Source organism: Sparus aurata, chromosome 1, assembly GCF_900880675.1.
Source record: "Sparus aurata chromosome 1, fSpaAur1.1, whole genome shotgun sequence".
NCBI classification, from domain to species: Eukaryota; Metazoa; Chordata; class Actinopteri; order Spariformes; family Sparidae; genus Sparus; species Sparus aurata.
The window spans coordinates 10,064,605-10,090,744 of record NC_044187.1 but is presented as its reverse complement, the minus strand read 5'-3'; the positions used below and the strand labels follow the sequence as shown (position 1 = coordinate 10,090,744).

Here is a 26,140-nt window from a genome sequence, read left to right as displayed (position 1 = left end):
ACATACATACATACATACACGTACGTACGTACGTACATACATACATGTTTGTGTATATGTATGAATTTTTACCTCTGTGTCCTTTAAGCCTTTCCTTTGATTTTGACTTTGCAGCGCTAGCTAATCCTGAGTCTCCATGTTTGCCTCCTTCCTGATTTTGGCTCTCAGCTATATGAGAGTTGTGAGAGAGGAGCTGGTGGTCACTGTTTGGTTCTGGTTCACTGTGGTCACTTTCTTCATAAGGAGGAATCGACATAGAGGTATCAGTCTCCTGCTTCAGTACAAGCTGCTCTCCCTCCTGACTGCAGCAGAGTTCCTCCTGTTCCTCTTTAATCTGTGGAGGTTCTGGTTCCTCTTGGTCCAGACTGGAGTTCCTCTCCTGGTTACAGAGCAGCTGGTCAGCGAGAACCTCGTCCTCCGTACAGACACGCTGCTGTGGGAGCTCTGGAGGGACACAGAGCAAAAGGAAGAGGATACTACTGTGATGGTGAATAACAAATACACACAGGTGAGCAGATTAGGACCCTTATGTATTTAAACTAATGGGACTATATCTACATATATCTGGGGCTTCTCCCCCAGCCCGCTGTGTGTGATGCGTGCGACTAGCAATGTAACGTAAGGAACGAGCTGTACGAACTGTAATGTGATCACTACATTCAGAACTGTAATGCCTTACACTACTCGTTACTGAATAAAGTAACGCGTTACAACTTTGTAAAGCGTTACACCCAACACTGTAAACATATATCACATATATTACAATTATTTTATTGCAATTATTTCCCGAATAATCAATTTACTCACCTATCCTGTGTAACTTTATTTCGGGTTTACAGACGACATCCAGCAGTTTGCGCTGACGGTCGATCTCCTCCTCGTACTCGACGATAATTTTCTGAAAAACCACGAATATTTCTTCAGCAGCAGCAGTTAGTCGCTTGTTGATGAAACCTCTTAAACACTCGACAGAAGACATTTTCTATGTATAACAACAACGCTTGCTCCAAGTTTCACTAATAAACCAGCCTGTTTCAGCGAAAACATGAACGTTCGGCGAATATCAACGGTCTTTCGTTTACTTCCGGGTGGTGTTACACTGTTCACGGTCCGTCGGTGGAATGTATGTTTGGTTTTGTTCCGCCCACATTTGGTGGCATTTTTACAGACCGTGTTTTGACCCTTTTCATCAGGACTGTAACAGTTTGTATATCAGTATCATTTACGTCATTCCATGTGAACTCACCCAGAATTAACTTGACTTCCGTTTCATGTCATGGAATTTCTTGTAAGAGCGTTTTTTCTGCGTTTAACATTGTTCACCGTCAGAGTTTGTAGCAGCTTAAAGATTACAATATTTTTTTGTGAAATGTGAAGTAGAAGTACATGTAACTTAAAATGAAACTACTTAAATCACAAAAAACAGTTTGTTTTCTTTATTTAATTAAAGCTTCACAGCATTAGACTTCCGTTTGAACCTTGTAACTTTATTGTGACAATAAATACACAAGATCAAAAAAACAGCAGAACACCACGTAGCATACAAAAGTACATAAAAGTATAAAATCAGCAGTGTTGGGGAAGCTACTTTGCAAGCGTAGCTTGTAAAACTACATGTAATTCATCCTCGCAGTAGTTTAAACAAACTACATTTCTATGCCTGGAGAAATGTAGTTTGTAAAACTACTGCTAAAAAAAGTAGCTTCAGCAACTGTTTAGACTCATTATACTCATTTAAGTCGGCGTTAAATAAATCAACAGGTGTATATGAAAGAAAATACTAGACAATTCCCCGCTGGGAAATCGCGAGAGTGGGCTGTGCGCTTTGTCCAGTGACGAAAAAACTATGAAAGCTACAGCAAAAGTTGAATCCCACGTTGATAATTTGGACTTGTATCTACATTTTAAAGTTTGAATGGTGTGTCTTGGTCAACGTATGCCAGAAATGTCGAACTTTGAAATCTTTTTTTTCGATCTTTTCACCTGGTCTCATTCATGTCTATGAAGAAGAGTAGAAGCACATCAAACGTGTGACCGAGACGCACGTTTGAATGGATAATTTGTCTGGATGCGCTCAAAGGTGAGGTAGAAATTAAGTGCCAAAAGTTGTATTATGGAAAAATAGAGAGAGAGAGAGAGAGAGAGAGAGGGAGAGAGAGCTTAAACTTGTGTTGGAAAGTGCTTGAGTCACAGACAGAGACAGTGAGACAGAGAGAGAGAGAGCTTAAATTTGTGTAGAAAAGTGCTTTTAAATACACATTTTGTGTGTCTGTGTGTGTGTCTGTCTGTGGTTGTGTGTTTGTGTTCCGAGTGTCTGTGGTTGTGTGTGCGTCTGTATGTGTGTGAGTATCTGTCTGTGTGTCTGTGGTTGTGTGTCTATGTGTGTCTGTGGTTGTGTGCGTCTGTGTGTTTTGAAAATCCTCTTCACTCTCTTTTGGCCCAGCTGATCTCGGTTGCTAGGTGACGTTGGCAAGGGCCCGTAGCAACGGTGCCTGGGCCAGCTGATTTGAGGGTCATTTCTGCCTCACATCTAGGACGTCAAACTAACGCTATTTGGTCAAAATCATACATGATATCGAGCAAAAATGTTCACGATCAAGCCAGAAAGGCCTTAAAGAACACACTCATCAAGTTTTGTGGTCCTAGCTTCAGAAATGTGGTGATAGCAGCAAGTTAAAAAAGGGTGCAGTTTTGAAAATCCTCCTCCCGATTTACATTGGAGTGCATAGGACAGTTGGGACCTACTCTTGACGGTTAGCGGTCGATAAACCCAAAACCGTAAATACTACCGATAAAGTAGACACATTGGGAGAAAGAAGACAAGTGTGGCTACAACTCTGGGAAATATCACTGTTTTTGAGCCTAATTTGTGGCCAGGATCGTCACGGAAAGAGAAAATTTCTGAGCGGTTTGTTGAGTCTCGCTCACTCTGTCAGTTGGCCCTCTCCACTCTGCTGCACGAACATTCCGCCATACACAATCATTGAAAACCCTGAATTGTAGTTGAAATACTTGAGGCAGCACAAAATATGAATGTAATTTAACTACCAGCAAGTTACATCAAATTGTAATTAAGCTATGTAGTTCAACTACATGTAGTGTAAGTCTCCCCAACACTGAAAATCAGATGACATGCTGCTGACAAAAGGCTCCAACACCATTCGAGATTTGTTTTCTTTATTTAATTGAAGCTTTACACATTTACTCCGCACAGCCCAATATGGACACCTATAGCTCTGCTATAGAGGTGTCCATAGTAATAATTCAAAAGTTCAACAGACCTCAACGATAATGTTAAAAATGTTCTACATCATGACACTTACATGTGTAACTTGTGGCCTCATCTCATTGGGAAATTGTATACATTGAATTACAGCGAAGTTATCTGTTGCAAAATGTATTTCATTGGTTTGTCCTGTGTGTGCTGATCCTCTGCTGTTTTTCTGAGGATGTGATTTGAGCAAAACTGCTGCAACAATGCAGCTCCTCACCTCTGACAGTTATCTGAGGTACCTTAGCAGCTGAGACAGACTTAAGCATCTCTGACTGACAGCTGTTGAAGTTATAATGCTCCTCACCAGGATATATGATTAAACTTCTGTAACTGTTGTTTTAGGTTCAGCTAACTTTGTGCCCATTCTGCAGTTTACAATCCCCTCTCTCCTCTTCACATCACCACATGAATGTGTAGCAGTAATCACCAGACATGACAGCCAACAGGAGGTTCCTGCTCTATCCTGATTGGATAGAGCGGTCAGAGATACCAGAAAATGTCAGTTCTCTTCTACTGCATGAGCAGGTGGAGGAGTGACATGGCTTACTGGACAAACAATCTGTAACAGTGATTGACGTTGGAGTGTAGCACTCTTTAACACTTATGATAATAACAAAATATCCCTTACAGCAGGTTTAAGTCTGAACAACCTCCGGGGTTTTGCAGGTACTCAGATTTTTACATTCATGTACTACATGCCTTTTCAACTGTACCGGCCAAGAGAATTTCTTGCCGCAGGTTTGGCAAAGGTAAGGCTTCTCACCTGTGTGGACTTTCATGTGGCTCAACAAGCTACCAGAAGATCTGAAATCCTTTCCACAGGTTTTGCAAGAAAATGGCTTCTCATCTGTGTGGACTCTCATGTGGATCATCAAGTTACAAGAAGATCTGAAATCCTTTCCACAGGCTTTGCAAGAAAATGGCTTCTCACCCGTGTGAATTCTCATATGAAGAATTAAAGATTTTCTCATTCTGAAACTTTTCCCACAGCAGTTGCAAGAAAATGGCTTCTCACCTGTGTGGATTGTAAGGTGAGCATTTAAGTCAGCCTTCCGCTTAAAATCTCTCCCACATGTGTCACATGCAAAGGGCTTTTCATTATTGTAAGCATCATTTCGTTTCTTTGGTTCTGGCTCTGCAGCTCTAGTTGATCCTGAGTCTCCATGTTTGCCTCCTTCCTGATCTTGGCTCTCAGCAACATCAGAGTTGTGAGAGAGGAACTGGTGGTCACTGTTTGATTCTGGTTCACTGTGGTCACTTTCTGGTTCTGGTTCACTGTGGTCACTTTCTGGTTTTGGTTCACTGTGGTCACTTTCTTCATAAGGAGGAATCAACATAGAGGCATCAGTCTCCTGCTTCAGTACAAGCTGCTCTCCCTCCTGACTGCTGCAGAGTTCCTCCTGCTCCTCTTTAATCTGTGGAGGTTCTGGTTCCTCTTGGTCCAGACTGGAGGTCAACATATTTTCACCTTCATGAATTTTTATGTGACTTTTCATCTGTGATGGCCAACAGAACCTCATCCCACAGGTGCTGCAAGAATATGGCTTCTCACCTGTGTGGACTTTCATGTGTTCCAACAAGTTACCAGAATATCTGAAATCCTTCCCACAGATTTTGCAAAGATATGACTTCTCACCTGTGTGGACCTTCATGTGGCTCAACAAGTTACTAGAAGATCTGAAATCCTTCCCACAGGTTTTGCAAGAAAATGGCTTCTCACCTGTGTGGACTCTCATGTGGTTAAAGAAGTTACTAGAAGATCTGAAACCTTTTCCACAGGTTTTGCAAGAAAATGGCTTCTCACCTGTGTGGACTCTCATATGAAGACTTAATGATTGTCTAATTCTGAATCTTTTCCCGCAGGTGTTACAAGGAAATGGCTTCTCACCTGTGTGAACTCTCATGTGGTCCAACAAGTTCCTAGAGGATCTGAAATCCTTTCCACAGGTGTTGCAAGAAAATGGCTTCTCACCTGTGTGAACTTTCATATGAAGACTTAATGTTTTTTTAATTCTGAATTCTTTCCCACAGGTGTTGCAAGAAAATGGTTTTTCACCTGTGTGAACTCTCATGTGATGAATTAATGACATTCTCAGTTTGAATCTTATCCCGCATGTGTTGCACAAGTATGGCTTCTCATCTATGTGGGTTCTAAGGTGAACCTTCAAGTTGGACTTCAGCTTAAAATCTCTTCCACATGTGTCACATTTAAAAAGCTTTTTACTATTGTGAACATTTCTTTTCTTTGGTTCTGGCTCTGTAGCGCTAGTTGATCCTGAGTCTCCATGTTTGCCTCCTTCCTGATCTTGGCTCTCAGCTACATGAGAGTTGTGAGAGAGGAGCTGGTGGTCACTGTTTGGTTCTGGTTCACCGTGGTCACTTTCTTTATAAGGAGGAATCAACAGAGAGGTATCAGTCTCCTGCTTCAGTACAAGCTGCTCTCCCTCCTGACTGCAGCAGAGTTCCTCCTGTTCCTCTTTAATCTGTGGAGGTTCTGGGTCCTCTTGGTCCAGACTGGAGTTCCTCTCCTGGTTACTGAGCAGCTGGTCAGCCAGAACCTCGTCCTTCATACAGACACGCTGCTGTGGGAGCTCTGGAGAGAGACAGAGTAAAAGGAAGAGGATACTACTGTGATGGTGAATAAGAAATACACTCAGGGGGGCAGATTAAGGATTATACATACATATACATACATATATATTAAATATACATAATATATATACATTTATATTTTTATATAAAACAGTTTTATTCACCTATCCTGTATAACTTTATTTCGGGTTTACAGACGACATCCAGCAGTTTGCGCTGACGGTCGATCTCCTCCTCGTACTCGACGATAGTTTTCTGAAAAACTCCGAATATTTCTTCAGCAGCAGCAGTTAGTCGCTCGTTGATGAAACCTCTCAAACACTCGACAGAAGACATTTTAATGTTAACAACGAAGTCGGCTCCAAGTTTTGCTAATAAACCAGCCTGTTTCAATGAAAACATGAACGTTCAGCTAGGGTCGGTCTTTTGTTTACTTCTGCGTGGTGTTACATTGTTCACGGTCCGTCGGTGGTATTTCTTTTTAGTTTTGTTCCGCCCACAGTTGGTGACATTTTTACAGACCGTGTTTTGACTCTTTTCATCAGGGCCAGGGGCGGGCTGGCCATCGGGAGGCTCGGGAGTATTTCCGAACGGCCGGTCTGTTCCAGGCCGAACCGGCCGGTGGCCGGAACATTTTTTCACCCAATAAAACAGCCGCAGGTGGCACAGAGTGGAACGTCAGACTGGGTCAATCTCATATTTTGCATATCGAGGGGAGATACGAGCGGCCCCTCCCAACTTGATCTGATACTTGTTTCTATTGAAACGTGATTGGCTCAGCCGCTCAGTCAGTCATTAAACCGTTATATTCCTGTTTAATTAAAGAAAAATAAGAACGAGGAGCGGGACAAATTAAACATAGCAAACATGTTAAAAAGAAATAAGGCGTAGAAAGAGTTGGCTGGAGCTAAAAAAAAAATTAAGGGAAAAAAGGTTAACACAGGATGCAGCCTAATACTCCATATTAACAGAGCTTTTAGTGGTGGAGGGGTGAAGGTCAGCGCGGCTACAGTCAGCCAGGCCAGTGAAGACCGGGATCCAGCAGCAGACCCAATGCCGATATGTCGGGCTGCGATGGGCCGGGTTGTAATTTTCAGGCCTGTTGAGGACTCTAGTTTGTGTTTTTGGATGTGTTCAGGGCACACAGAACTTGGCTGTCCGCTGATCGGATCGGACGATAGTTTGCATTTTGAGCAATTTGTGAGATCAGTGTAATGTCTTAATTCACCGATCCGATCAATGACGTCATTGCCGTGTTGAAACTTTTTGCAGATGCTCCCGTTGCATAGATTGCAGATGGAGTGTTTTGTGTTGTGTTGTGCTCAAAACATAAACGCCACAAAAACATAAAACGCATTCAAACCAATGAGACGTGTTTGTTTTGCTTTTAACAAACAAACAAAGCAAACAAACACGTCTCATTGGTTTAAATGTGCTTTCTGTTGAACACCTGTTACACCTGCATAGATCATTAATCTGCTTTATCAATTAAAAATAAAATCCACACTGGCTGACCAGAAAAACGCACACATTTCCTTATTGCAAAAGAAAACATATTTCAGGAGGGAGTCTTTGTTCAAAGTTAAAAAGATAATATTTTAATATATAGGCTATACATCCTGTTTTTCTGTTCTGTTTCTACATTAATGTATAGCAATTTTTACCAGCTCAAGAAAAATACATTAATTTGAGTAATTTATTTACCGTCTGTGTGTGTGTGTGTGGCACTTTTATGTTGATTTTTATATTGTATTTGTGTTCTAACACTGTGAATTATTTGCAAAAGTGCCATAAAGTTTATCTTTGTTGCTGTTATTGTTATTATTAGCTGACAAGGCCAGTGTCAGTCATGGAGTTGATGAGGAAGGACTGGATAATGCCAGTCTTAGGAGTGAGGAGGAGGAGGAAGAGACAGATGAGGGGGGACAGGAGAAGGAGGAGGAGGAAAGTGGAGCAGGATCCACCAAAAAACAGTGCCAGGTACAGGTGCAATGTGCAGGACTGGGTTGGCAACAGGTCTTTGCATAAAATTATATTAAGATGTCACATGTTGATGTTCCAATTCCAGTCACACAGAAACAATAATCCAATCCTCTCCTACAGTTATTATAGTGCAAATAAAGTATTCAGGGCTGTAACAGTTTGTATCTCAGTATCATTTACGTCATTCCATGTAAACTCACCCAGAATTAATTTGACTTCCGGTTCATGTCATGGAATTTCGTGTAAGAGCATTTTTTCAGCATTTAACATTGTTCACCCCCAGAGTTGTTTTATATGTAAAAAATCATTAACCAAAGTAAATATAGCTCTCAAGTAAATGTAGCCGCTTGAAGATTACAATAGTTTTTTGTGAAATGTAGAGAAGTAGAAGTACATGTAACTTAAAATGAAACTTCTTAAAGCACAAAAACAGTGTTTTCTTTATTTAATTGAAGCTTTACACCTTTAGACTTCAGTTTGAACCTTGTAGCTTCATTGTGAGAATAAATACATGAGATCAAAAAACAGCAGAACACCACATAAAGTACAAAGTACATAAAAGTACAAAATCAGATGACATGCTGCTGACAAAAGGCTCCAACACCACTAGAGAGAGTTTCTCAGCTTCAGCAGAGTTCACAGTCCACTCATGTTACTGAAGTAGTGAACACACATAATTCAAAAGTTCAACAGACCTCAAAGATAATGTTAAAAATGTTCTACATCCTTACAGTTACATACAGTGGCCTCATTTCAATGGGAAATTGTATACATTCATTTACAGATGTAGCTGTTGCAAAAAGTATTTCATTGATAGTTTGTCCTGTGTGTGCTGATCCTCTGCTGTTTTTCTGAGGATGTGATTTGAGCAAAACTGCTGCAATAATGCAGCTCCTCACCTCTGACAGTTATCTGATGTACCTTAGCAGCTGACACAGACTGAAGCATCTCTGTTTGACAGTTGTTGAAGTTATATTGCTCCTCACCAGAATATCTACTAATGATTAAAACCTCTGTAACTGTTGTTTTAGGTTCAGCTAACTTTGTGTCCATTCTGCAGTTTACAATCCCCTCTCTCCTCTTAACATCACCACATGAATGTTTAGCAGTAATCAGCAGACATGACAGCCAACAGGAGGTTCCTGCTCTCTGAGTGTTCAAAGCAGACAGGACCGCCTCTTTATGGAGTTCTCTGTCCTGATTGGATAGAGTGGTCAGACATACCAGAAAATGTCTGTTCTCTTCTACTGCATGAGCAGGTGGAGGAGTGACATGGGTTACTGGACAAACAATCTGTAACAGTGATTGACGTTGGAGTGTAGCACTCTTTAACACTTGTGATAATAACAAAATATCCCTTACAGCAGGTTTAAGTCTGAACAACCTCCTGGGTTTCGCAGGTACTCAGATTTTCACCTTCATGTATTCTTACGTGCCTTTTCATCTGTGACTACCAAGAGAATTTCTTGCCGCAGGTTTGGCAAAGGTAAGGCTTCTCACCTGTCGGTACACTCATGTGGTCCAACAAGAATTGGCTACGTTTGAAAGCTTTACCACAGGTGTTGTAAAGGTATGGCTTCTCACCTGTGTGGCTTCTCATGTGGACCATCTAGTCAGTAGAAGTTCTGAAATAGAGTTCTCAACGGGCCTGAAAATTACGACCCGACCCAGCCCGGCCCGCTGGTTTTTAAGCCCGAACCCGACGCAGCCCGACACATCAGCATGAATTGTCTGCCCGAACCAGACCCCCCACGCGCCTACATTGTTTTCCTCATACACTTGTTATCGTTACTTTACGCGAACCCGGCCCGAACCTGCGGGTCCGGTTGGGCTTGTCGGGCCGGGCTGACCCGTTGAGAACTCTATTCTGAAATCCTTTCCACAGCTTTGGCAAAAAAATGGCTTTTCACCTGTGGGGATTGTAAGGTGATCATTTAAGTCAGCCTTCCGCGTAAAATTTCTCCCACATGTCACATTTAAAAAGCCTTTTACTGTTGTGAACATCGTTTTGTTTCTTTGGTTCTGGCTCTGCAGCTCTAGTTGATCCTGAGTCTCCATGTTTGCCTCCTTCCTGATCTTGGCTCTCAGCTACATGAGAGTTGTGAGAGAGGAGCTGGTGGTCACTGTTTGGTTCTGGTTCACTGTGGTCACTTTCTTCATAAGGAGGAATCAACGTAGAGGTATCAGTCTCCTGCTTCAGTACAAGCTGCTCTCCCTCCTGACTGCTGCAGAGTTCCTCCTGCTCCTCTTTAATCTGTGGAGGTTCTGGGTCCTCTTGGTCCAGACTGGAGGTCAACACATTTTCACCGTCATGAATTTTTATGTGCCTTTTCATCTGTGATGGCCAACAGAACCTCATCCCACAGGTGCTGCAACGGTAAGGCTTCTCACCTGTGTGGACTTTCATGTGGTCCAACAAGTTACCAGAATATCTGAAACCCTTTCCACAGGTTTTGCAAGGAAATGGCCTCTCACCTGTGTGGACTTTCATGTGGTCCAACAAGTTACCAGAATATCTGAAACCCTTTCCACAGGTTTTGCAAGGAAATGGCTTCTCACTTGTGTGAACTTTGATGTGGCCCAACAAGTTACTAGAAGATCTGAAACCCTTTCCACAGGTTTTGCAAAGATATGGCTTCTCACCTGTGTGGACTCTCATGTGGTCCAACAAGTTACTAGAAGTTCTGAAACCCTTTCCACAGGTTTTGCAAAGATATGGCTTCTCACCTGTGTGAACTCTCATGTGGTCCAACAAGTTACTAGAAGTTCTGAAATCCTTTCCACAGGTTTTGCAACAGTATCGCTTCTCACCTGTGTGGAGTCTTTTATGACTGTTTAATGTTGATCTGTGACTGAATCTTTTCCCACAGGTGTTGCACAAATATGGCTTCTCACCTGTGTGAACTCTCAGGTGCAAATTAAAGTCGCAGTTATACTTAAACATTTTCCCAGATGTATCACATTTGTAGGGATTTATATCTCCGTGTTCTTTGAGCCTTTTCTTTGGTTCTGGCTCTGCAGCGCGAGTTGATCCTGAGTCTCCATGTTTGCCTCCTTCCTGATCTTGGCTCTCGGCTACATGAGAGTTGTGAGAGAGAAGCTGGTGGTCACTTTCTGGTTCTGGTCCACTGTGGTCACTTTCTGGTTCTGGTTCACTGTGGTCACTTTCTTCATAAGGAGGAATCAACATAGAGGTATCAGTCTCCTGCTTCAGTACAAGCTGCTCTCCCTCCTGACTGCTACAGAGTTCCTCCTGCTCCTCTTTAATCTGTGGAGGTTCTGGTTCCTCTTGGTCCAGACTGGAGGTAAACACATTTTCACCTTCATGAATTTTGATGTGCTTTTTCATTTGTGATGGCCAAACGAACCTCATCCCACAAGTGTTGCAACGGTAAGGCTTCTCACCTGTGTGGACTTTCATGTGGCCCAACAAGTTACTAGAAGATCTGAAACCCTTTCCGCAGGTGTTGCAACGGTAAGGCTTCTTACCTGTGTGGACTCTCATGTGGTCCAACAAGTTACTAGAAGATCTGAAATCCTTTCCACAGGTGTTGCAAAGATATGGCTTTTCACCTGTGTGAACTCTCATGTGGTCAAACAATTTACTAGAAGTTCTAAAATCCTTTCCACAGGTTTTGCAACAGTATCGCTTCTCACCTGTGTGGAGTCTTTTATGACTGTTTAATGTTGATTTGTGACTGAATCTTTTCCCACAGGTGTTGCACAAATATGGTTTCTCACCTGTGTGAACTCTCAGGTGCAAATTAAAGTCGCAGTTATACTTAAACATTTTCCCGCATGTATCACATCTGTAGGGATTTTTACCTCTGTGTCCTTTAAGTCTTTTCTTTGGTTCTGGCTCTGCAGCTCTAGCTGATCCTGAGTCTCCATGTTTGCCTCCTTCCTGATCTTGGCTCTCAGCTACATGAGAGTTGTGAGAGAGGAACTGGTGGTCACTGTTTGGTTCTGGTTCATTGTGGTTACTTTCTTCATAAGGAGGAATCAACAGAGAGGTATCAGTCTCCTGCTTCAGTACAAGCTGCTCTCCCTCCTGACTGCTGCAGAGTTCCTCCTGCTCCTCTTTAATCTGTGGAGGTTCTGGTTCCTCTTGGTCCAGACTGGAGTTCCTCTCCTGGTTACAGAGCAGCTGGTCAGCCAGAACCTCGTCCTCCGTACAGACATCCTGCTGTGGGAGCTCTGGAGGGACACAGAGCAAAAGGAAGAGGATACTACTGTGATGGTGAATAACAAATACACACAGGTGAGAAGATTAGGACCCCTGTGTATTTAAACATCTGGGATTATAAATATTACAATTATATTTTTTCTAATTATTGCCCGAATAATCAAGTTCTACTCACCTATCCTGTGTAACTTTATTTCGGGTTTACAGACGACATCCAGCAGTTTGCGCTGACGGTCGATCTCCTCCTCGTACTCGACGATAGTTTTCTGAAAAACTCCGAATATTTCTTCAGCAGCAGCAGTTAGTCGCTTGTTGATGAAACCTCTCAAACACTCGACGGAAGACATTTTTAATATATAACAACAAAGTCGGCTCCAAGTTTTACAAATAAACCAGCCTGTTTCAGTGAACACGTTAAAGTTCGGCGAGTATCAACGTTCTTTTGTTTACTTCCGCGTGGTGTTACACTGTTCACGGTCCGTCGGTGGAATTTATGTTTTGTTTTGTTCCGCCCACAGTTGCTGTAGCCTCACCTCATTGGGAAATTGTATACATTGAATCACAGAGACGTAGCTGTTGCAAAAAGCATTTCATTGATAGTTTGTCCTGTGTGTGCTGATCCTCTGCTGTTTTTCTGAGGATGTGATTTGAGCAGAACTGCTGGAACAATGCAGCTCCTCACCTCTGACAGTTATCTGATGTACATTAGCAGCTGACACAGACTGAAGCATCTCTGTCTGACAGCTGTTGAAGTTATACTGCTCCTCACCAGGATATATATTAATAATCTTTAACAGTGATTGATGTTGGAATATAGAGCTATTTACCACTTATCTTGATGACAAAATATCCCTTACAGCAGGTTTAAGTCTGAACAACCTCCTGGGTTTCGCAGGTACTCAGATTTTCACCTTCATGTATTCTTACATGCTTTTCATCTGCGACATCCAAGAGAATTTCTTGCCGCAGGTTGGACAAAGGTAAGGCTTCTCACCTGTGTGAACGCTCATGCGGGTCAACAAGATTTGGCTACGTCTGAAAGCTTTACCACAGGTGTTGTAAAGGTATGGCTTCTCACCTGTGTGGCTTCTCATGTGAGTAAAGAAGTTACTAGAAGTTCCGAAATCTCTTCCACAGGTTTTGCAAGAAAATGGCTTCTCACCTGTGTGGATTGTAAGGTGAACTTTAAAGTCTGAGTAGTCCAAGAATGGAATTAGAATTAAAAGCACCGACCTATGAACACAATTTACAATTCACATGAATTCATTCATTCAGTCGATGAGATAATTAATTATTTAAGCATTAAAGGAATTAATTAATTGATCATTAACTTACCGGTAATTCATTTTACTAATTCATTATCCTAATTCTGATCACATTGAAGCCTTAGAAGCTGGAGTCCATTGCATTTTAATTATGTAAATAATTAGTCCAACTTGAGCATCTGATGAGGGATTTCAAAATAAAAGCCCACTTAATAGTCAATATTTCCCTCCAATTCAGATTTGCATCAAAGGGAAACTAACTGTTTCCAAATGCTACTTTCACTTTAGAATGATACTAAACACCTCAGAGAGTCACTCAGATAATACCAGGAAGTTCTGATGTAAAGTTTCAGATTTCAGAGTTTTGATAATATTTCCTTTTAATTTCAGATTTCTATTAAAAGGAAACTCCCTGTTTCCACAAAGTAATTTCTGTTCAGAATGATAGTACTCACTCAAATAATACCAGGAAGTTCTGATATGGACTTTCAAAATCGAAGCCCTCTGAAACTTTAGAGGGCTTTAATTTTCAAAATTAGCACACCATGAACCACAATGTCCAATAATTCCACAGAAGAAAGAGGACAAGTGGGAAAGAGACCAGCTGGAGTTGTTCTGTAGTGAAAGAGCCCTGGGTATCACAGCCGAAAACTGAATTAACACACGAAACAAGAAAAAAACAGAGCGCACCAACACACCGAGGCAACCGTCCGTGGCGCCATCTTAGGTCCTATATTACAAGTATATTTATATGTCCAGGGGCCTCAGGGGCCATTAATCAGCTCTGTGTTCACGTTAAACGTTAGCTAGTGGACAATATCATTTTTGAATGATGATAGTTGATCCCTCCAGATTCAAAGGTTCTTGCTCAGGTGAAGGATTGTGGCAGGATCACAATTACAAGAATTACGAGATTTGCTAATTTCCAACATGAGAATTTTCTTATTTATACTGCTGAGGGCTCTTGACATTAGTTTGCCTAATAGAAGATAAATAGAGAATGAAAAAATAAATACGCTCTGTTCCATTGTAATTGTAGTATAATCATGTTGAATGGTCCTTGATATGTTCACCAGCTAGCCTCTAACTGTCTGTCTGCTGTTTGGTGCAGAGCAGGTTCTATTTATTTATCAATCTATTTATTTATTAATTAGATATTGTAAAAATAGTTGAGATCCATTTACTCCTGTCTAATATAAATACTAGTAAGTACACACACACGGAGACAGTGTACAGTGTACGAACACAAGAAATGGACATTATACATTGTCCTGAAATGATTCCGAAGTATATAAAAGCTCTGCTTGCTGCATTGTGTTTGCCATAATTACAGTAAAGGAATGTGTAATGAAGGGAATGTTAAATTATTATTTTAAGTTTGTGTTGGAGGAGAAAGTGAAGAGAACGTGACACAACACTGTGTATGGGAAAAGAAGAAGTGTTACACTCAAGGCTCTCTATGTCACTAAGTATAGTAAAATGCCAATGTACAATGGGTAACCATGAGGGAAAACAATGTATTGAAGTTTAGAAATCTGATGAAAATCAGTAAAGAAACGGTGTTGAGCTGAGGTCATGAGAAAGTGTTAAAGAACTGATAAGGTCAATATGAGGAGAAGAGGAAAGGGCACGCCTCGGCCTCGAGAACAAGACAATCATTTCGTAACGAAGCGCTATGAAATTGATAACCATCATCAAGGGTTTATTAGCCAGTGAACGGAGAGATGCTGAGAAAATGTTCTGATAAGGACATAAAACCGAGCCACTGTCCGAAGCAAGAGAGTCTATAAACCGAGAAGCACGGACCAAAGTTGGTTCTTCCACTCGCTCCAGCCTTGAAGAAACACCTGAGACGGAGAATGTGAGCAGCCTAAACATCACAGAAAGGACTTCAAGAAATCTTCGGCAGAAATAGACCAAGGAATTAAGAGCACAACAGATTAACCATTTTTACCAACATGCTGTGGATTACAATTTGGATATTGGAGTACTTTTGTTCACTCTGCTGGCGTGAAGTTTGGACTTTGGGGAAACTGAGAGACCTCAGCCGGGGTTGTGATTCGCCTCAAGGACTTTCAGCAGGAAGGGGAAAGGCAAGCCATGGAAAGACCTGACCCTCTCCATCTCACCTAAATGTAAGTATTTCTAACCAGGCCTCAGCTCTTTTAGATTAATTTGTTAGTTAAAGTATTGTGATTTATCAATAAGGATTTTTGATAATGATTGATGGTACCTGAAATAAGTACTGCGCTGTATGCTTTGCCCTTGCTAAAGTCCATGCAATAAAACCTACATAATATAGTTAAAGTAAAAGTTGTGGACATTGATTTTATATCTCTTTGATGGAAGTAAAAGTTAGGTGTTATAGTGTGCAAAATATCTTAAAGGTTCTTAAAGGTTACTCTAGCCTACCACATTGTCCCTTAGGGTTTACCAAAAGCCCTTAAAATCCAACCTAGCACCAGACCAAGTGGACTGATAATTTAGAGGACAGCTGCTATAACGGGCGTGGCTGGTGGCCGTATCTGACGCCAGGGCTATTCATGACAGGTGCCAAACCAGAGGAAGCAGGGTAGATGTTCGGATTCAGGCAGTTAGAAGCTAGGCGAGTCTCCTCACCACCAGCTTAAGAAATCCCTGTTTCAATTCCCAGTTTTTAAGCAACCTAGGTTTAGGGATTTAACCCTTTATAATGGAGAGCTGTTCGAGTACCTCCTGGACAGGGGTAAAACTCGGGATCTAAAAGTGCATAGCAATAAAATCACAGTGTCTTAGACTCAAATCAGGCTGGTGGATAAGAGTGCACAGTAATTTATGGGCAGGTGGTTATCAGTGCATAATGATTCGTTACTGTGGTCAGGAAATACTCAGACAGGTGAAATTAACACTTGTGCCCTCCTCTGGCATTTTTGTACATTTTTCTCAACTTTTTTTTTTGATTTAGCGATCATTTTGGCTGTGTTACAGCTTGTGGCATGGATTTTTGTAGGAACTCTTCTTTTTAGTCAAATTTTTGAAATCCAGTGTCTTTTACTCTTACATGTCTTTTATTTTCCTGTAATGCATTTTGCACCCTCTAACCACCTTCGTGGCAAAAATGTACATGCACAAAATCTGCCATAAAATACTCATACATCAATATTTTTTTCTGCTTTTTTTTTTGCTTGAATCCCTTAGTCAACTTGTTCCCTGATCAAAATGATCAAATATTCAATAATTTTCAGGATTTTAACCCTGGTAGTCACCCGGCTCCATAATATAACTGGCAAAAATACAAGAATTTCATGCATCGGCCTACAATGGGGAAAATGGTTCAATCTGGTGAAACACATCAAAAATGTCAAATATAACTAGTTTTCTTGAAAATGGCATGCTGACATTACAGAATGCATGGTTTTATACTGTAATGGCAGTGAGATTAAAAAATGTGGTTTTAATGGAAGTCAATGGGGCATTTTTGGCCACAAAGGTGGTTAGAGGGAGTATTTGTTACTACATAAAATATACTAATGCAATCAAATCAATTTTGTTGGAAATCGTTGATATATCAAAGACTCTAATCACCACTAAAGCCCCATCAGCCTACTACTTAGTATATGGAAAATAATACATTTTTGGTGGGTTTTTTATAGATAATTATAACTGGCATTTAAAGGGTTAAAATCCTGAAAATTAATGAATATTTGATTATTTTGATCAGGGAACAAGTTGATTAAGGGATTCAAGCAAAAAAAGCAGAAAAAAATATTGATGTATGAGGATTTTATGGCAGATTTTGTGCGTGTACATTTTTGCCACGAAGGTGGTTAGAGGAAGTTTTTTTAAGGAGGGCACAAGGGTTAAAATGAATAAAGAGTAAATGTAGCCGCTTAAAGATTACAACAGTTTTAGAAAGAAACTATATAGAAACTACTTAAAGCACCAAAACAATTTGTTTTCTTCATCTAATCAAAGCTTTACAACTTTAGACTTCAGTTTGAACCTTGTAGCTTTATTGTGAGAAAAAAAAACATGAGATCAAAAAACAGCAGAACACCACGTAGCACAAAGAACATACAAGTACAAAATCAGATGACATGCTGCTGACAAAAGGCTCCAACACCACAAGAGACAGTTTCTCAGCTTCAGCAGAGTTCACAGTCCACTCATATAATAATTCAAAAGTTCAACAGACCTCAAAGATAATGTTAAAAATGTTCTACATCATTGCACTTACATACGGTGGCCTCATCTCAATGGCAAATTGTATGCATTCAATTACAGAGACGTTATCTGTTGCAAAAAGCATTTCATTGGTTTGTCCTGTGTGTGCTGATCCTCTGCTGTTTTTCTGAGGATGTGATTTGAGTAAAACTGCTGCAACAATGCAGCTCCTCACCTCTGACAGTTATCCGATGTATCTTAGCAGCTGACACAGACTGAAGCATCTCTGTCTGACAGTTGTTGAAGTTATACTGCTCCCCACCAGGATATATATTAATAATCTGTGACAGTGATTGATGTTGGAATATAGAGCTATTTACCACTTATCTTGATGACAAAATATCCCTTACAGCAGGTTTAAGTCTGAACAACCTCCTGGGTTTCGCAGGTACTCAGATTTTCACTTTCATGTATTCTTACGTGCCTTTTCATCTGTGACTTCTAAGAGAATTTCTTGCCGCAGGTTTGGCAAAGGTAAGGCTTCTCACCTGTTTGTACACTCATGTGGTCCAACAAGATTTGGCTACGTTGGAAAGCTTTACCACAGGTGTTGTAAAGGTATGGCTTCTCATGTGGATCATCTAGTCAGTAGAAGTTCTGAAATCTCTTCCACAGGTTTGGCTAGAAAATGGCTTTTCACCTGTGTGGATTGTAAGGTGATCATTTAAGTCAGCCTTCTGCGTAAAATCTCTCCCACATGTCACATTTTAAAAGTCTTTTACTATTGTGAACATCATTTCTTTTCTTTGGTTCTGGCTCTGCAGCTCTAGCTGATCCTGAGTCTCCATGTTTGCCTCCTTCCTGATCTTGGCTCTCAGCTACATGAGAGTTGTGAGAGAGGAACTGGTGGTCACTTTCTGGTTCTGGTTCACTGTGGTCACTTTCTGGTTCTGGTTCACTGTGGTCACTTTCTGGTTCTGGTTCACTCTGGTCACTTTCTGGTTCTGGTTCACTGTGGTCACTTTCTGGTTCTGGTTCACTGTGGTCACTTTCTTCATAAGGAGGAATCAACTTAGAGGTATCAGTCTCCTGCTTCAGTACAAGCTGCTCTCCCTCCTGACTGCTGCAGAGTTCCTCCTGTTCCTCTTTAATCTGTGGAGGTTCTGGTTCCTCTTGGTCCAGACTGGAGGTCAACACATTTTCACCTACATGAATTTTCATGTGATTTTTCATCTGTGATTGCCAACAGAACCTCATCCCACAGGTTTTGCAAAGATATGGCTTCTCACCTGTGTGGACTCTCATGTGGGTCCACAAGTTACTAGAAGATCTAAAACCCTTTCCACAGGTTTTGCAATAAATTGGCTTCTCACCTGTGTGGACTCTCATATGAAGACTTAATGAATATCTAGTTCTGAATTCTGTCCCACAGGTGTTGCAAGGAAATGGCTTCCCACCTGTGTGAACTCGCATGTGGTCTAACAAGTTACTAGAAGATCTGAAATCCTTTCCACAGGTTCTGCAGGAAAATGGCTTCTCACCTGTGTGAACTCTCATGTGAAGAATTAATGATTTTCTCATTCTGAAACTTTTCCCACAGCAGTTGCACGAAAATGGCTTCTCACCTGTGTGGATTGTAAGGTGATCATTTAAGTCACCCTTCCGCTTAAAATTTCTCCCACACGTGTCACATTTAAAGGGCCTTTCACTGTTGTGAACATCATTTCTTTTCTTTGGTTCTGGCTCTGCAGCTCTAGTTGATCCTGAGTCTCCATGTTTGCCTCCTTCCTGATCTTGGCTCTCAGCTACATGAGAGTTATGAGGGAGGAACTGCGGGTCACTTTCTGGTTCTGGTTCACTGTGATCACTTTCTTCATAAGGAGGAATCAACATAGAGGTATCAGTCTCCTGCTTCAGTACAAGCTGCTCTCCCTCCTGACTGCTGCAGAGTTCCTCCTGCTCCTCTTTAATCTGTGGAGGTTCTGGTTCCTCTTGGTCCAGACTGGAGGTCAACACATTTTCACCTTCATGAATTTTATGTGCCTTTTCATCTGTGATGACCAACAGAACCTCATCCCACATGTGTTGCATTGGTAAGGCTTCCCACCTGTGTGGACTTTCATGTGGTCCAACAAGTTACTAGACGATCTGAAACCCTTTCCACAGGTTTTGCAAATATATGGCTTCTCACCTGTGTGGACTCTCATGTGGTCCAACAAGTTACTAGAAGATCTGAAATCCTTTCCACAGGTTTTGCAAGGAAATGGCTTCTCACCTGTGTGGACTCTCATGTGGTACAACAATTTACTAGAAGTTCTGAAATCCTTTCCACAGGTGTTGCAACAGTATCGCTTCTCACCTGTGTGGAGTCTTTTATGACTGTTTAATGTTGATCTGTGACTGAATCTTTTCCCACAGGTGTTGCACAAATATGGCTTCTCACTTGTGTGAACTCTCAGGTGCAAATTAAAGTCGCAGTTATACTTAAACATTTTCCCAGATGTATCACATTTGTAGGGATTTTTACCTCTGTGTCCTTTAAGTCTTTTCTTTGGTTCTGGCTCTGCAGCTCTCGCTGATCCTGAGTCTCCATGTTTGCCTCCTTCCTGATTTTGGCTCTCAGCTACATGAGAGTTGTGGGAGAGAAACTGTTGGTCACTGTTTGGTTCTGGTTTACTGTGGTCACTTTCTTGTTCTGGTTCACTGTGGTCACTTTCTTCATAAGGAGGAATCAACATAGAGGTATCAGTCTCCTGCTTCAGTACAAGCTGCTCTCCCTCCTGACTGCTGCAGAGTTCCTCCTGTTCCTCTTTAATCTGTGGAGGTTCTGGTTCCTCTTGGTCCAGACTGGAGTTCCTCTCCTGGTTACAGAGCAGCTGGTCAGCCAGAACCTCGTCCTCCGTACAGACATCCTGCTGTGGGAGCCCTGGAGGTACACAGAGTAAAAGGAAGAGGATACTACTGTGATGGTGAATAAGAAATACACACAGGCGAGAAGATGAGGACCCCTGTGTATTTAAACATCTGGGATTATAAATATTACAATTATATTTTTTTTTTACTAATTATTGCCCGAATCAAGTTCTACTCACCTATCCTGTGTAACTTTATTTCGGGTTTACAGACGACATCCAGCAGTTTGCGCTGACGGTCGATCTCCTCCTCGTACTCGACGATAGTTTTCTGAAAAACTCCGAATATTTCTTCAGCAGCAGCAGTTAGTCGCTCGTTGATGAAACCTCTCAAACACTCGACGGAAGACATTTTTAATATATAACAACAAAGTCGGCTCTAAGTTTCACTAATAAACCAGCCTGTTTCAATGAACACGTGAAAGTCCGGCGAGTATCAACGTTCTTTTGTTTACTTCCGCGTGGTGTTACACTCTTCACCTTCCGTCGGTGGAATTACTGTTTAGTTTTGTTCCGTCCACAGTTGGTGACATTTTTACTTACCGCGTTTTAACCCTTTTCATCAGGACTGTAACAGTTTGTATCTCAGTATCATTTACGTCATTCCATGTCAACTCACCCAGAATTAATTTGACTTCCGGTTCTTGTCATGGAATTTCTTGTAAGAGCATTTTTCTGCATTTAAAATTGTTCACCCCAGAGTTGTTTTTGTATGTAAAAAATAACCTACCAAAGACAATATAGTTCTCAAGTAAATGTAGCTGCTTAAAGATTACCAAAGGTTTTTGGGAAATGTAGAGAAGTAGAAGTACAAGTAACTTAAAATGAAACTACTTAAAGCACAAACACAGTTTGTTTTCTTTATTTAATTGAAGCTTTACACCTTTAGACTTCAGTTTGAACCTTGTAGCTTTATTGTGAGAATACATGAGATCAAAAAACAGCAGAACACCACGTTACGTACAAAAGTACATAAAAGTATAAAATCAGATGACATGCTGCTGACAAAAGGCTCCAACACCACAGGAGACAGTTTCTCAGCTTCAGCAGAGTTCACAGTCCACTCATATAATAATTCAAAAGTTCAACAGACCTCAAAGATAATGTTAAAAATTTTCTACATCATTGCACTTACATACGGTGGCCTCATCTCAATGGCAAATTGTATGCATTCAATTACAGAGACGTTATCTGTTGCAAAAAGCATTTCATTGGTTTGTCCTGTGTGTGCTGATCCTCTGCTGTTTTTCTGAGGATGTGATTTGAGTAAAACTGCTGCAACAATGCAGCTCCTCACCTCTGACAGTTATCTGATGTACCTTAGCAGCTGACACAGACTGAAGCATCTCTGTCTGACAGTTGTTGAAGTTATACTGCTCCCCACCAGGATATATATTAATAATCTGTGACAGTGATTGATGTTGGAATATAGAGCTATTTACCACTTATCTTGATCACAAAATATCCCTTACAGCAGGTTTAAGTCTGAACAACCTCCTGGGTTTCGCAGGTACTCAGATTTTCACTTTCATGTATTCTTACGTGCCTTTTCATTTGTGACTTCTAAGAGAATTTCTTGCCGCAGGTTTGGCAAAGGTAAGGCTTCTCACCTGTTTGTACACTCATGTGGTCCAACAAGATTTGGCTCCGTTGGAAAGCTTTACCACAGGTGTTGTAAAGGTGTGGCTTCTCATGTGGATCATCTAGTCAGTAGAAGTTCTGAAATCTCTTCCACAGGTTTGGCAAGAAAATGGCTTTTCACCTGTGTGGACTGTAAGGTGATCATTTAAGTCAGCCTTCTGGATAAAATCTCTCCCACATGTGTCACATTTAAAAAGCCTTTTACTATTGTGAACATCATTTCTTTTCTTTGGTTCTGGCTCTGCAGCTCTAGTTGATCCCGAGTCTCTGTGTTTGTGGAGGTTCTGGGTCCTCTTGGTCCAGACTGGAGGTAAACACATTTTCACCTTCATGAATTTTTATGTGACTTTTCATCTGTGATGATGAACAGAACCTCATCCCACAGGTGTTGCAACGGTAAGGCTTCCCACCTGTGTGGACTCTCATGTGGTCCAACAAATTACTAGAAGTTCTGAAATCCTTTCCACAGGTTTTGCAAGAAAATGGCTTCTCACCTGTGTGGACTCTTATGTGGCGCAACAAGTTACTAGAAGTTCTGAAATCCTTTCCACAGGTTTTGCAAGGATATGGCTTCTCACCTGTGTGAACTCTCATGTGGAGCTTCAAGTAACTAGAAGATCTGAAATCCTTTCCACAGGTTTTGCAAGGAAATGGCTTCTCACCTGTGTGAACTCTCATGTGGTCCAACAATTTACTAGAAGTTCGGAAATCCTTTCCACAGGTTTTGCAAGGAAATGGCTTCTCACCTGTGTGGATTTTCATGTGGTCCAACAAGTTACTAGAAGTTCTGAAATCCTTTCCACAGGTTTTGCAAGGAAATGGCTTCTCACCTGTGTGGATTTTCATGTGGTCCAACAAGTTACTAGAAGATCTGAAACCCTTTTCACAGGTTTTGCAAAGATATGGCTTCTCACCTGTGTGAACTCTCATGTGGTCCAACAATTTACTAGAAGTTCTGAAATCCTTTCCACAGGTGTTGCAACAGTATGGTTTCTCACCTGTGTGGAGTCTTTTATGACTGTATAATGTTGATCTGTGACTGAATCTTTTCCCACAGGTGTTGCACAAATATGGCTTCTCACCTGTGTGAACTCTCAGGTGCAAATTAAAGTTGCAGTTATACTTAAACATTTTCCCAGATGTATCACATTTGTAGGAATTTATACCTCCGTGTCCTTTAAGCCTTTTCTTTGGTTCTGGCTCTGCAGCTCTAGCTGATCCTGAGTCTCCATGTTTGCCTCCTTCCTGATCTTGGCTCTCAGCAACATGAGAGTTGTGAGAGAGGAGCTGGTGGTCACTGTTTGGTTCTGGTTCACTGTGGTCACTTTCTGGTTCTGGTTCACTGTGGTCACTTTCTTCATAAGGAGGAATCAACATAGAGGTATCAGTCTCCTGCTTCAGTACAAGCTGCTCTCCCTCCTGACTGCTGCAGAGTTCCTCCTGTTCCTCTTTAATCTGTGGAGGTTCTGGTTCCTCTTGGTCCAGACTGGAGTTCCTCTCCTGGTTACAGAGCAGCTGGTCAGCCAGAACCTCGTCCTCCGTACAGACACGCTGCTGTGGGAGCTCTGGGGTACACAGAGTAAAAGGAAGAGGATACTACTGTGATGGTGAATAAGAAATACACACAGGCGGGCAGATTAAGACCCCTGTGTATTTAAACATCTGGGATTTTAAATATTACAATTATATTTTTTCTAATTATTGCCCGAATAATCAAGTTCTACACACCTATCCTGTGTAACTTTATTTCGGGTTTACAGACGACATCCAGCAGTTTGCGCTGACGGTCGATCTCCTCCTCGTACTCGACGATAGTTTTCTGAAAAACTCTGAATATTTCTTCAGCAGCAGCAGTTAGTCGCTCATTGATGAAACCTCTCAAACACTCGACAGAAGACATTTTTTAATTTACAACAACAAAGTCAGCTCTAAGTTTTACAAATAAACCAGCCTGTTTCAGTGAACACGTTAAAGTTCGGCGAGTATCAACGTTCTTTTGTTTACTTCCGCGTGGTGTTACACTGTTCACGGTCCGTCGGTGGAATTTATGTTCGGTTTTGTTCCGCCCACAGTTGCTGACATTTTTACTACCGCATTTTAACCCTTTTCATCAGGGTTGTAGCAGTTTGAATATCAATATCATTGAGGTAATTCCATGTCAACTCACCCAGAATTAATTTGACTTCTGGTTCAATTTCGTGTAAGAGCATTTTCTTCTGCATGTAACATTGTTCACCGTCACAGTTATTTTTGTATGTAAAAAATAATTTAACAAAGTAAATATAGCTCTGAAGTGAATGTAGCCACTTAAAGATTACAGAAGTTTTTTGTGAAATGTGGCGAAGTAGAAGTACATGTAACTTAAACTGAAACTACTTAATGCACAAAAAATGTTTTCTAAATTAAACTGAAGCTTTACAGGTTTAGACTTAAGTTTAAACCTTGTAGCCTTATTGTGTGAATTAATGCACAAGATCAAAAACAGCAGAACATCACACAACACACAAAAGTACATACATGTACAAAATGAGATGACATGCTGCTGACAAAAGGCTCCAACACCATTCGAGAGAGTTTCTTCGCTTCAGCAGTTCACAGTCCACTCATGTTACTGAAGTAGTGAACACAAATAATTCAAAAGTTCAACAGACCTGAATAATAATGTTAAAAAAAAATTGTTCCACATCATTACACTAACACATTTAACTTGTAGCCTCATCTCATTGGGAAATTGTACACATTGATCTACAGAGACGTAGCTGTTGCATACAGCATTTCATTGATGGTTTGTCCTGTGTGTGCTGATCCTCTGCTGTCTTTCTGAGGAAGTGATTTGAGCAAAACTTCTGCAACAATGCAGCTCCTCACCTCTGACAGTTATCTGATGTACCTTAGCAGCTGACTCAGACTAAAGTATTTCTGTCTGACAGCTGTTGAAGTTATACTGCTCCTCACCAGGATATACATATATTAATAATTTGTAGTGATTGATGGCGGAATATAGAACTATATACCACTCATCTTGATGACAAAATATCTCTTACAGCAACTTTAAGTCTGACCAACCTCCTGGAGTTTGCAGGTACTCAGATTTTCACCTTCATGTATTCTCACATGCTTTTTCATCTGTGACATCCAAGAGAATTTCTTGAATCTACAATTCACATGAATTCATTCATTAGTCGATGAGATAACGAATTACTTAAGCATTAAAGGAATTAATTACGGTAATTGATTATTAACTTACCGGTAATTCATTTTACTAATTCATTATCCTAATTCTGATGACATTGAAGCCTCAGAAGCTGGAGGCCATTGCATTTTAATTGTGTGAATAATTAGTCCAACTTGAGCATCTGATGAGGAATTTCAAAATAAAAGTCCACTTAATAGTCAATATTTCCCTCCAATTCAGATTTGCATCAAAAGGAAACTAACTGTTTCCAAATGCTACTTTCACTTTAGAATGATACTAAACACCTCAGAGAGCCACTCAGATAATACCAGGAAGTTCTGATGTAAAATTTCAGATTTCAGAGTTTTGATAATATTTCCTTTTAATTTCAGATTTCTAGTAAATAGAAAGTAATTTCTGTTCAGAATGATAGTACTCACTCAAAAAATACCAGGAAGTTGTTATATGGACTTTCAAAATCAAAGCCCTCTGAACTTCTAGAGGGCTGAAAACTGAATTAACACATGACACAAGAAAAAAACAGAGCGCACCAACACACCAAGTCAACCGTCCGTGGCACCATCTTAGGTCCTATATTACAAGTATATTTATATGTCCAGGGGCCTCAGGGGCCATAAATTAGCTCTGTGTTCGCGTTAAATGTTAGCTAGTGGATGATATCATTTGAGTGATGGTAGTTGATCCCTCCATATTCAAAGGTTCTTGCTCAGGTGAAGGATTGTGGCAGGATCACAGTTACAATAATTACGAGATTTGCTAATTTCCAGCATGAGAATTTTCTTATCTATACTGCTGAGGGCTCTTGACATTAATGTGCCTGTAGTGAAGACACTGGGACTATACGGTATCTGGCGTTGGTTCAGGGGTTATCACAAAGTTCACACTGGGGTGTCGGCCAGAACACCAATTTAAGGCCACTTAACTTCCAGAGGAGCCAAATGAAGAGGC

General features: G+C 41.0%; 3 protein-coding genes across 9 annotated transcripts in view; all 3 read right to left on the bottom strand.

Moving 5' to 3' along the window:
* LOC115584746 (zinc finger protein 345-like) overlaps nucleotides 1-12,521 on the bottom strand; it is a 24,547-nt gene extending 12,026 nt beyond the window's left edge. The window contains exons 1-3 of one of the 5 annotated variants that reach the window (XM_030422430.1): nucleotides 12,211-12,514; nucleotides 10,988-12,046; nucleotides 73-231 (exon numbers count right to left, since the gene is read on the bottom strand). In XM_030422430.1, coding sequence (XP_030278290.1) covers nucleotides 73-231; nucleotides 10,988-12,046; nucleotides 12,211-12,382 — 1,390 coding nt within the window. In that variant the 5' untranslated portion in view covers nucleotides 12,383-12,514. Of the gene's footprint in view, nucleotides 1-72; nucleotides 445-807; nucleotides 1,242-3,160; nucleotides 5,868-6,030; nucleotides 6,551-10,987; nucleotides 12,047-12,210 lie in introns of those variants that run through there. The other 4 variants (XM_030422412.1, XM_030422440.1, XM_030422451.1 and 1 more) reach the window with 4 other exon arrangements.
* LOC115584648 (zinc finger protein 665-like) overlaps nucleotides 8,266-26,140 on the bottom strand; it is a 43,359-nt gene continuing 25,484 nt past the window's right edge. For all 3 annotated transcript variants that reach the window (XM_030422204.1, XM_030422220.1, XM_030422211.1), the window contains 3 exons: nucleotides 22,323-23,321; nucleotides 19,285-19,467; nucleotides 8,266-11,014 (listed from right to left, as the gene is read on the bottom strand). In XM_030422204.1, the coding sequence (XP_030278064.1) occupies nucleotides 9,789-11,014; nucleotides 19,285-19,467; nucleotides 22,323-23,321 (2,408 nt within the window). In that variant the 3' untranslated portion in view covers nucleotides 8,266-9,788. The remainder of the gene's footprint in view (nucleotides 11,015-19,284; nucleotides 19,468-22,322; nucleotides 23,322-26,140) is intronic.
* On the bottom strand, nucleotides 19,432-24,940 carry LOC115585023 (zinc finger protein 664-like). Its single transcript, XM_030423026.1, has 2 exons — nucleotides 23,725-24,940; nucleotides 19,432-20,369 (listed from the first exon to the last, which is right to left on the bottom strand). The coding sequence occupies exons 1-2, from the start codon at nucleotides 23,894-23,896 to the stop codon at nucleotides 19,453-19,455; spliced, it is 1,089 nt and encodes a 362-aa protein (XP_030278886.1). The 5' UTR covers nucleotides 23,897-24,940; the 3' UTR covers nucleotides 19,432-19,452.

Bases quoted from the DNA above. Each gene is read 5' to 3' on its own strand.
- LOC115585023 (XM_030423026.1), bottom strand. From the start codon at position 23,896: ATGTCTTCTGTCGAGTGTTTGAGAGGTTTCATCAATGAGCGACTAACT. The intron at 20,370-23,724 runs GTGTGTAGAACT...GTGTACCTCCAG, and splicing joins AATAAAGTTACACAGGATAG to GGCTCCCACAGCAGGATGTC.